The sequence below is a fragment of the Notechis scutatus genome, chromosome 9 (genome assembly GCF_049901735.1).
Source record: "Notechis scutatus isolate UNSWTSFEM ecotype Mainland chromosome 9, rNotScu1.2, whole genome shotgun sequence".
Lineage (NCBI taxonomy): Eukaryota > Metazoa > Chordata > Lepidosauria > Squamata > Elapidae > Notechis > Notechis scutatus.
Genome location: NC_142017.1, coordinates 1,036,107 through 1,047,778, shown reverse-complemented (window position 1 = coordinate 1,047,778; position 11,672 = coordinate 1,036,107). Strand labels below are relative to the sequence as shown.

Sequence of the window (11,672 nt, the reverse complement as noted above, 5' to 3'; positions counted from 1 at the left end):
GAAAGAAGCCTCCCTCACTCCTATCGTGGCTACCTGAAGCCTGTTGGTCCCTTTCTCAACCTAAGGTGCTGGCCTGGGACTCCAACCGGACCGTGAGGCTGTTCTTCCGTTTGTTCTGCTTGCAGGGTGCCAATGGGCTTTTGTGGACACAGGAGGAATGGACCCAGCTGCATGATATTAAATCATCTTTATTACACAGATACAGAGTTAAGAACAGACATAACCTGAATCATAAAGTTTACATCTTCCACGGGTCAAACATACAGTACATTTAGAGAAAGCAGGAAACCACAAGGGAAAGGGGGGGGGGGAGAGCATGCCAAGAGAAGGGCTCCCCAAACTCAACCCTTCTATCACTTAGTCATTTATCTGGAATGGCCACAGAAACCCATAAACACCAGGTGCGGGGTGGGTGCGGGGGGGGGGGGAGGAAGAGGGGACCTGGGTTCTCTTTTGCTTGTAATTGGATTTGCTTAGATTTCTACGATTTCCCCCTTTTGACACATCTTTGCAAGCATTCACACACACGCTCCCCTCTTGGTCAGAACAAGCGATGTCCCATCTCCATGCTCCCAAACCCTTTGATTCAAGTATTGCACAGTTCTATGCGCGATTCGCTTGCTGGGCACCCTGAGAACAGCGCTTCTCCTCCGCCCTGGGGAGGATGGGGGCTTGTTTCTGCCCTACAACTGGCAGCCTCGGAGTCTTTTGGCAGAGGCGCTTGAGGCCTGGCACCAGACCCAGGAAGGTGCCCCCTCTGACCCGAATGCTGCCAGGAAGGGAGCCGGCTTGGAGCTCAAATGAAGGAGCGCCTTGGTTCTCCGGAATTGCTGGACTGAGCTCCCCACCCACAAGAACCGTGAGGAAGTGAGAGCCACAGAGGAGAATTGGGATCGTGTTCTCCACCCCTGATCCTGAACCAGAGCTCCGGGCTGAGGAGGGGGTAGTGATGGAAGACAACGGGAGGGTGGGCAGCAGATTGGTTTCCAGCTGATGAGAGATTCAGCCAAGCCTTTAAAGCTAGGTTGGTGCTGGGGTGGTTTTTCCACCCGCTGCTCTGTGCTTCTCTCCTCTTTTCCTCCGGTTCCCCTCTCTGAGCAAAGGTTCCATCCTGAGAGACAGAAGGACCCTCCCTCCGGTCACAAGGACACAGCTGTGCTGGCCTTCTGCGGAGCCATCACATGGGAAGAGCATTTGCTGCAGAGAAAATGGGGAGGTGACCTCAGTCCACTCCCACAGCCCTCTGGAAAAGTCCTTGCCTTCAGGACAAACCAGCATCCTCTTCCCACATCATGTTCTCACACACACAAGGAAGCCTTCGCACCGGTGGCATCCATATGGTCCCCTTGACCGTTGGGGCCCTGAAGACCCAACGGATGAGCCACAGCAGATCCCTTCCCTTCCTATTTGCTCTGCAGGGAGCCCATCACTGAGGATCGGCAGGGGAGAGGTATGCCTGCCTCACCTGACTGCTCCTTCCTGCCCTTGGACCAACCTGTAAATTAAGCCCACAAATAACAGTGGTCCTCTTGGATAAAATTACCCCTAGTGGCCCTCAGGGAGAAGGCCCCTCTTCTGAAGTCAGGCCAGCCTCTTCCCAGGAGACAAGAGAATCTTCCTAGCAGAGAAGGATTCAGAGACGGAGAGCCGCAAAGAAGGGAATTCAAGGGCATCGTAAGCATGGAGTAAGCCTGGAAAGATGAGATCTCCGTCTCAAGAGATGGGAGCTTCCATTGTGTGGAAGCATTCCCTGCTGCAGGAAGAAGGAAGCAAAGAGGGAGAGGGCAAGATTCATCAACCAGCTAAGGAAGCAATGCGTCCTTTGGTCTACAGGAGGACCATGAAATTATCCCTCAAGAAGACAAGAGCAACCTATATTTGCAACAAACTTTTTTTCCCCACATGGCACATTGAGTACCAACTGCCTCCTGTGGATCCTCACAAATAAACCCAGATCAAAGTTGCAACATGAACAAAGGATACCGGAGTTTTTCAGAGATTCTCAGGAACGACTCAGAGCGCAGCTCACAGATGGATTCAACAGCCTGTCAAAATCCCTGGGAAAAGTCAACTTGGAAATAGCTGTGCAAAGTTGATCTGAGCCAGCCCAAAAGGACGTACAATTTCCCACATTTACAAAGTGGTCTCTTCCTTTTAAAAAGGTCGCTCTGCTTTTAAGTTTGCAACTGGCTCCATGCACAAGTAAGAGTTTGCAGATGGGGCTGAAGGCATTCGTAGGCTGCAGCCCAAAACACTGCGGCTCAAATTTGATCCCTCCAAATTCACGGACACTTAATTCAACTGCCACGGCTACATCGGTGGCCAATTCAGGCCATCGCGTTGAGTGAAATCTAGGCGATAACATTTTATAAAATAGCTCTAAGAATTGGGAGGCTTATTTGAAACTCTGGCAGAGACATTCCCTTCTCTTCCCCGTTTGCTTCTGATCCAAACGATCACTTATTTAATTCTTGGTCTATTGTAAATTCCCAAGGATTCCTGCCTGCCTTTGGGATCCCAGTGAGTCAGAGGGAGAATAGGGGACAACTACACAGCCACTGCCCAGAAAAAAAGACTGCTGGCATGCCAAGCAAGAGACTGATCAGCCAGCCCATAATCCCCCTCCCCAACCAACACAGGATCAGGGCTCCAGGGCTTCCGAAGTGGAAGCCAAGGCAGTTCAAAGTGAACCCATAATCCACATCATGCAGCCCCATCTAACTGAGAGAGCTGAGCCCCTTGCAAGAATAACCGGTCATTCTGGTGAAGAAAACGCCTCCATATGTGAGCAGAGAGGAAGAAGAGCAGTTGAGATGCTTGAATTTGGAGAAGACAGAATGGCCGGGAAGGAACGCCCTGAACTGGGGATATGACCAAGAAAACCCTGCGATGCTCCGGAGACCTCGGTCTCTTTCCCAGGCTGGAGAGGACCGGGGGTTGATGTGAGGAGCCAATCAGAAGTGGGGAGGGACATAAAACGAAGGCAAGAAGGACCATGGAGGGACACCAGCTCTACAGGCAGTGGCCAGAGTAATGGTAGCAACCGTCCCATTTGATGACCTCTGGAAGTATTGGACTACAACCCCGATGCTCCCCAGCCAGAGAGGCCTCCAAGAACCCTGCAGGCCAAGCAAATGGAAGGGGAGGAAGTTGGTCCAGGCTGTTTAAGGGGGATTAAAAAAAGATTCCTTGAGAAAACTCCGAGTTCTGCACTTCTAGAAAATTTCCTCTTCTCAGGAGCACAGCAATGGGCCTTTCTTGGAAGATCCCCTTTCCCCAACCGCTATGTACTTTATTTGGCAAAACGTCTCTTCCTCCTCCTCCTCCTCCCCATCGCCACCACTCCGGTTATTAGCAATATTTTTGGAAACTTTTGCAAAGACTATTTACATTCACATTAAAAGTAAAAACATTTCTGCCCTGAACTCCTGAAAGTGGTCCCCCACTCCCTGCAGCCATGCCGTCCCCCCCTCCCCCCCTATTGCACTCCCGTCCTCAGTGCTTTGTACAGTGATGCAAAGAATGTGACCATTGGATGCCACTGTTTCCTCCTCCCCTTCCTCCTCCTCCCCGGGCAAACATCGGTTGGTTTCCTCCAGAAAAAGCAAGACGAACCCAGAATGGCAAGAGGAGACCAAAGGCTGCAGGAGCTACAGGAGCTGCAGGAGGGAGGGAGGGAGGGAGGGGAAGGGAGCCCCTGCCCACCGGGGAGACCCAGTGAGAGATTGGGGAGAAGAGCCAATGAAGAGACACCGAGGCCAGGGTGACTCTGGGCCAATCTGGCACCCGGTCTTCAGAAGAGGAGAAGACGAGACAGGAGCCTCTCGGTTCTTCGGGCAAAAGCCAAGAAGGAAACTGCAAAAACCCTGCCTGGGAAGATGGGTGGATTCTGGAGAGCAGAGCGGCTGGGGGATGGAGGTGAAAGACAGAGACGTTCCGCCCAGGAACCAATCTAGCCAAGGGCAGGTAGGCAGGCAGGGGGGAATCGCACACCTCTCTCTGGAACAGGCTGTGTGGTGGCTGGTTAACACAACGGGGCTTGAGATATATATAGTATATAAAAAAGCAGAATGGGTTTTTATAATCCACCAAGCGAGGGAGTTTGTAGAGTCATCTCCTGCCCCACACATTCTCTCTTCTCTCTCTCTCTCTCACACACACATATACACACAAACACACCTTCTCACACTCACAAAAGTGGTGGATACTTGATTTTGTTTTTTGCTTTATTCTACGAAAATTTCTCCGAATCCCACGGTTGCACGTCTGTCCTTCTCCAGGGTGACGTCGGAAGAGGCCAAGGTCCGCGTGCAATGAAGTCCCCCCCCTTCCCCTCCCCCCTCCAGGAACACAAAGGAGCAGAAGCGCCACCAGCTGCGGCTGCCGCAGCCTCTGCCAAGCGGTGAGAAGGAAGTTGCAGAAGGACGCGGGGCTCCTCTCTTCACCCAAACCTAATAAATAAAGCCTCCGTACTGAGGAAGGAGAGGAAGAAGTCAATCAAAGGAAGAAAAGGGGAAAGGAGGAAGAAAGAAACTTTGGCAGTGGAAAAAAGTTTGGATTCTTTTTTTTTCTTTCTGTTTTTGGATTTCCTTTGGAGCAGAGGTGAACATGGTATTTCTTGGCTAACTAGCAAGGTAGTTTACAGGTAAGCTTCCTTTACTTGGTTTTGTGGGTACTTTTTGGATTTTTTTTTTTCTTTCTGTTTTACTTAAAGCCAAAGAGTTTGATGTTTTTATTGTCTATTTTTATTTTTTTACAAAAAGGAAAAACAAAAGGCTTGCTTTTTGTAACTGAAATCCATTTTTCCCTGCCTTCTTCTGCCCCTTCCTCCCTCTCTCAGGAGGAGGGGCTTCCGTTCTTTTTACTTCCATGAACGCACCTCCGGGAGGAGGCAGAGGGAGCCTCCTCCCGTTTCCCTTCCTGTCCCCAAGTCAAGAGGTGGGGATACCTGCCGATGCCTCATCCGAGGAGGAGGAGGAGGAGAAGAAGAAGAAAAGAAGTAGAACAACCACCACCGCCTCTGATTCCCCCACATCCTATGGGTCGGGAGTCTCCCACCGTCATCCCCGTCTTGGAAGAACGGACGAGGCTCGGCGCTTGCCTTAACTCCATTTAAAGCCGGGTCTGAGGATTCGTGAGGATTCCGTCGTAGAGTCAGAGGTTGCTCTGGAGGTCAAACACGTGTCAGGTAGCTGAGGGTTTGCATTGAATGCAGTTTTCTGGTTTTGTTTTTCGTTTTCCATTTGGAGAGCAGTGGTAGCAGCAGCAGCAGCAGCAGCAGCAGTGATGGTCCCCTTTTGTCTCTCGCCTAGCGGGACGTGGTGTCCAATGGGGCTGGGGTTGCCGGCGTGCCAGAACGCGAGGCGGTGGCAGAGCCTGGATCGCTCGAGCTGCCTCCCAGGGCCACGCCGGGGATGGAACTGGCCACGGCCACCCCGTCTGGCTGGGCGGGAGTCCCGGGCAGCCCAACCGGGCCAGAAGAGCCCGCCCCGGCTGAAGGTTGAAGGCTCTGGAGGGTCTGTCCACAGACGTGGTGGTGCTTCTCCCAATCTTTGTGCTGGCAGAAGGAGCCGCAGTAGCGCGCCGTGTTGCACCCGCTGCAGGTCTCACTGGCCTTGCGCCCGCAGTTCCAGCAGCTCTGCAGGAGAAGGCGAAAGCACAGAGATCAGCGCGGAGCGAAAGACAAGCGTGGGGGACAAGAGGCGCTCTACTCTTCACCAGGCACCCGGTCCGTCTCTCCCGTGGCGGATCCACAAAGGGCCGTGGCTGCGCTCCCGGCTGTGCTCAACTCCTACAGTTTAGGGCAAGGCCAAACCACAGGGAGGGGGAGCCACGTGACCAGCACACGCCTGGCTCTGAGTCATGGCTGCTTGCAGCCCGCTACTCTGGCACCCGGCTCCAGGTCGGGACTAGAAAGAGTCACTACCTCACTGGAGTCCTCCTGCTGGCTAATGACGCTCAAAGCATCCTCGGAGGCTTGGCGCTTGGCTTCGGCCAGGGCCCGCTCCATCTTGGCCCGCTCCGTAGAGATCAGCTCGTGCGCCTTCCTCTCTGCGTCCGAGACGGCCTTCTGCAGCTCCGACATGGCCTGGCGCTTCACCTCGTTCACGGCTTCTTCTGAAAGGCAGAGCGCAGGGCGGACATCATAGAGGGGCCTCAGTCGGGGCAGGCCGGCCAAAGAAAGCCAGGCGCTGCTGCCCTGGAGGAGGCCTGAGATCTTCCGGGAAAAGGAGGGTCAATCTGTGGCTCCAGGGCCACCTGCCCTGCCCAGCGTCCCCTTCGGTGGCCCTTCCAGGCTGCACTGACCAGGATTGCTAAACCTGGCAGCTGGTTTCAGGAGAGAAGTATAAGAACTGTAGTTTAAACCAGGGCTCTCCAACCTTGGCCACTTTAAGCCTGGTGGACTTCAACTCCTCGAAATCCCCAGCCAGCTTTGCCCTTCTGGCTGGGGAATTCTGGGAGTTGAAGTCCACCAGGCTTAAAGTGGCTAAGGTTGGAGAGCCCTGGTTTAAACTCTAAAATAAGCCCCACACTGTCAAAAAACAGACCTCACTGTTTCTCCCCTAAACAGCTCCACCCTCTCTGTAATTCGCTCTCACAGTCCCTCCCCAGGGACAAGCAAAGCCACCCAAGTGGCATTCATGCAACAGCCCTCACCAGATGACTGACTAAGCCATTTCCAGCTTCCCCCAACCCACTGTATGGTAGCCTGGATTTGCCCAAGATGCTGGCCTACCAGAAAAAGCTAACTGAGGCTAGTGCTCCACTAGTAAATCTGTTGTATGAAAGGAGCTACTAGCTAGGTTTTTAACGGGCACGTGGGAGGAAGCTGTGCAAATCCAGTGGCAGAATCCCTCAGGGGGAAGCAACGACTTTAATCCCTCCTCCTGTCCTGAGGTGGCCAGCCGTTCTCCATCAGGCTTGAGCAGAGATTGCACAGCATCCGGAAGGGACCAAACCCCTCGCCTGGCTTTTAGTGGCGGGAAAACAAGGCTGGCCACAGATTCCTCTGCACCATTTTCTGCCTGGGGGCGGGGGGGCAAGCCCACCAGAACACAATCAGCTATTTGGGATGGCTTCACGGGGTGGGGGGTGGGTTCCCAGCCAAAGGAGGCACCTGCCCCTGGGCTCTTCCTGGCTGAGCCCCACCAAAGCAGCACCTGACGGGATCTTGCATGCTCCTTGCAGGCGTTCTCTCTCTCCTAAGGGCGGCTTGCTTTGGCCAGCAGAGCATGAATCTTGTTGATGTTCTGCAGAGCATTGTGGGTCCTATGTGCCACAGCAGCCCCGCCAATGCTCCAGAGCAGTGGTTCTCAACCCTCGCAACTGGGGCAGGGGTGGACAGCAAGCTGGCTTGGTAGTTCTGGATGTCCATCCATCCCTGAGCGGCTAAGGTTCGGGACGCTGCTTCAAACTCAGCCTGAGGGCAGTTTCATCTGGGGAAGCAGGGCCGAACTGACCTGCCCAAGGGACGCTGCTGTCCTGGGCTTGGTCAGCAAAGGGAGGTCTGCAGCTGGACCAACTCCAGAATGGGAGCAAGGGAGCCGCCCCAGCCCCTTCATCATCGGGGGAAAGAGCCAGGAGGGCTCCAGCAATTGCTCCTTCCCTGGATTTTTTTATATACTTTTTTTGGCTTTTGCTTGAGTGACACAAGAGCCAATTTTCTACGAGAAGTATTTCCTCCCTCCCCCCAAAACTCACCAGCTTTTCTCCAGATTTCTTCCGGCATGTAGCCAGACAGGGGCCTGGATACAAATTCACGATGAGCATCTGGGGAAATGGCAGAATGAGAAAAATCTGTTTAGAAGCGTTGAACGAACCGACTTGTTATTTATGGCTTTGCAAAACTTGAGTGTGGTCAAGCTTGTTGGCACCCCTGACTGGACCCTGGAGAGCTGGAGGCCGGATTGTGGCTTCCTCTGAGGAAGGGTCTGCTTTGTGACACCCAGCCAAGAGGGTGGTGGGCACCCAAAGGCACCTGCAAAGAGGGCGGGGTGTCAAAATACCACATGAGGTTCTTGCCAGCAAGGATCAGGGCGCAACTCTGTTGAGCTGGGAGGCTGCAGTGCCCAAAAGCCAAGTGGATGCCAGGAAGACCAGGCACCCCCAGTGGGCAGCCGAGTGGTGCCAAGATCCCTCCTAACAGCCACACAAAGACCCTTGTCCAGGGTGTGATGACCCCATGGGTTTGCGCAACCCCCTTGAAAGCCATCTCAGTTGGTAGAATGCAGCCAGGAGTTGTGGTCAGTACTTACTGGGTTAGACCTGGCATGAAGGCCATCCTTTGGCTTGTTAGCCTAGCCTCTCTGGTTGGCAGACTGGGGGGAAGGCTTTGCTCTGCAAACCCAGCCGATAGTGGCTTATTCCTTAAACCACAATTCAGACCACATAAAGTGGGCTCGGTTTTCATCAGATGCCCCAGCAGATGTTGAGGCTAGGAGAATGCAGGAAAGGTTCCTCTCCACTCACTCCCAATTTTTAGTGCACCCATGACAGACGGTGGGGGGGATTGGCAGCCTAGTTGTCCTCTGCCTCCCCCTTCTCTCACCCCCACCCCGGTTCTTCCGAGAGGCCCCAGAAGTGAGGGCTGTTGGAAAGGCCCAGCTCCAGTGGCAGGCGGAATACCAGAGTAGTATGTGCAGAGGGGCAGGAAGGCCACTCTCTGTGCTTGGGGTCAAGGGCCTTGATCCAGGAAGGGCTGAGCCAGCCTCCTCCCTTACTGGGGTACCTAGCAGTGGCGCCTCCAGGTTGGCAGTGCTGTTGAGGGGGCGGCTGGTGGGGCTCGGCCCCTTCTTCATGTCTTCGGCGTCACTGTAGCGGCGGATCCAGTGGTTGAGCTCCTCGCGGTCAGCCTCCTGGCAGCGGCGCAGAACAGTGAGGGACCGGCGTGTCTTCTCCACCATGTCCATGATGCAGTTCAGGAGCTGCAGGGAGGAAGCCCACCTGTGACACCTGGCAGCCGCTCTCCTCTGCCCAGCCTGCTCTCCTTTTCCACCCCATTGTGCAGGTGACAAAGCAAACAGGGAGGTGAGCATCGCTCTCCATCTCCCCCTTCCCTCTACCCCTCCTCTTCCTCCTCTGCCAGGTAGCTCTGGAAGGAGCTTCCCATCCATCTAGCCAGCAGGAAGGTCAGCTGCAACTGGCCAAAGGCAGCCTTGGGCCTTTATCAGATGCGGGCTGTCCGTTCCTTTTCTGCTGTCCCCTCCTAAACTTTGCGGCTTATTTTTCATGCAGTGATTGCAGGGGTGGGTTTCCACCGGTTCTGCCCACCTCTGTAGAACTGGTAGCTCTGAAGAGCAGCAGACATAGAACCGGTTCTATGTCTGCTGGTGTTTGTGCCCACCTGCCCACCCGGGCTCTTACCTGATCTATGGCACAGCTGCAGTTAAAAAAGCAGGAAAAGAGGCCTGTCTCAAAGGCTGCTTCTCTGCTCGCAGCGTGCTGATGACGATTTACAGGCTCACTGTAAATACGCCTCACAGCATGCAGGGAAGCACATCATAAATCACCGAACCTCGTAAATCACCAAACCAATAGTTAACCCTGCCGTATCCAATCTCTGAGTGATTGGTTTTTTTTGGTCTTCACTGTGAGTTGTGTTGCACGAAGGGAGGCTCAACCAATCTCATTATACTCTGACAATAAAGGTTGATTTGATTTGATTTGATTTGATTGATTGCAATTCGCATCTGCTGAATGAACCAGAGCAGAACCAGAGCATGAAAATAAAGTGGGGGAGGAACCCCCCCTCTTGTCTGCTACCTTGAGGATGCTTTGTTCAGAAAAGGGCCCGATGCCTGGGGGGCCCAACAGGGGCCAACAGTGGCCGTGAGCCTTGGCAAGGGTTGTTTGAAACAGATGTGGGGTTTGGTCCTCAGCTACTGACTGTGGTTAGGTTTTACATTTCCTTGAGTGTTTAACGGTGGTTTTTGCATAGTCGTTGTGTTCACTCATACTTTTTATTGTTTCTGATGTTTTTAATTGTCATGAGCCTCCCAGAGTCACACTTAGGAAATGGGCAGCTGTGTACAAATTCGATAAATCATAGAATTTGAAACCGTTGAACGTACATTGTTGAGGTGCTTCCACTCTTCGGCCCATTCTCGCTCGGTCAGCCGATGATCAATCACCTCCTCTTGCCGGGAACTGTGGACGGCTGCGGGGATGAAGCATCATGAGTGGGGGTGGAAGGGCAGGACCTCAACCCCTCCTGGAAGCCGCCAGTCCCTGGGGAACCAGGGGCCATTCACCCACATTCCTGTCGGTAGCCACAACTTTGGGGGCACACCTGGAGGATGCCAAGGCCAGGGTCCTGCAGCTTCAGCTGGCCTCTCCAAAGTAGGCAAGCGCTGAATTCCATTCAAATGCAATTGTAAACCAATTTTTTCCGGGACCCTGCTGGGCAGGGACATCACCAGAGGCGCCCTTTGCTTCTGCCATCTCATAAAGAGGGGAGCTTTCTTTGCAGGAGTGGACACAAAGACCCCCGTTCTCCAACCCTGCTTAATCCCAGCGGTGGTGCAGGAGGAGGAAGGCGAGCTCCACTAAGCTCTTTTGCGCACCGTCCTTATCACTTCTTCCCAGCTCTTCCCACGCTCCTCCACTGCCTGGGTCCAATCCTGCAGTGCTCAAGCCTTCCTCTCTTTTTAGGGACCGGCCCATTGAGCCCACTCTTCCCGGCTAGACCCCTGCCCACCTTTGCTGGCCTTCCTATCCCCCCCCCCCGCAGCTCCCCAGTGCTCTCTCACCTGCTGGCCGGGGATGCTCCCGAAGGTCGCGAGGATCCGGAGGGCGGTAGGTGTCCCGGTAGCGATGGGCCACAGCCATGTCCTCCAGGCGGTAGTGCTGGGGTGGGGAAGGGAGTGGGGTGGGGCAGCCCGTTGGGCTGATGGCTGAGCCTGTTGCTGGGGCTGTACCGCTGGGCAGGGCTTAGGGTGCAAGGCCTTTTGCTGAGGTGCTCAGGGTGCAAGGAGTCGCGGTCCGAGCCATTCTCTTTGGTCCTGGGCCACAAAGACACACACACACACCCACGGTCAGGGCACTGCAGTGAATTTGCCAGGCTGGCCACAGAGAGCAAGCAGTGCCCAAGGCAGCCCGTTCCAGCTTCCCAGAAGGACCTTTCGCTGAAGGGTAAAAATAACCCTGGAAGTGACCATAGCACTTTAATGCTTCTTCCTGGACATCTCCAACTAGCCAGTCCTTTAGAAGCCGTCCCTCGGCTCTTTTCCAGAGGGACATTTACAAGTTCAACCATCTCCTTTTTGTTCACCTCCAAAATGGGGTTGGAGAGTGAACGGCTCAGGCCAAAGGCCAACCTACCGCTTGGTGAATTAACCAATATATCTTTGGAGCTGTGTGGGCCCCTGACCTCGGTCACTCTGCTAACGGGAGCTCCCTGCTTCTCAGATGGGGCAGGCAACCCCTCAAGCTCCTGGGAGAGCCTGGATCCTCACTCTGTGTTGGTCACCCTGAGGGGCAAAGATGTCCAGACATGAGTTCTCTGCTAAGAAGGGCCCAGAATGGCTTCTCCTCTTTCTCAGGGGGGTCACCATCTGCCTTGGAGATGCTCCTTTCATCGTCTATCAGCCCCCTTTGCTGTTTTAGACTGTGACCCTCCTGGATGAGGACCTGGCCTCTAGAAAGTCCCACGCGGGTCAACGGTCCATCTGAAG

At 54.2% G+C, this 11,672-nt stretch overlaps 1 protein-coding gene across 1 annotated transcript in view; it reads right to left on the bottom strand.

Annotated features, from left to right (window-relative positions):
• Positions 1-4,728: 4,728 nt before the first annotated feature.
• CBFA2T3 (CBFA2/RUNX1 partner transcriptional co-repressor 3) overlaps positions 4,729-11,672 on the bottom strand; it is a 52,969-nt gene continuing 46,025 nt past the window's right edge. The window contains 7 exon segments of the mRNA XM_087971354.1: positions 4,729-5,638; positions 5,927-6,117; positions 7,702-7,770; positions 8,729-8,924; positions 10,071-10,156; positions 10,749-10,860; positions 10,862-11,000. Coding sequence (XP_087827480.1) covers positions 5,309-5,638; positions 5,927-6,117; positions 7,702-7,770; positions 8,729-8,924; positions 10,071-10,156; positions 10,749-10,860; positions 10,862-11,000 — 1,123 coding nt within the window. The 3' untranslated portion in view covers positions 4,729-5,308.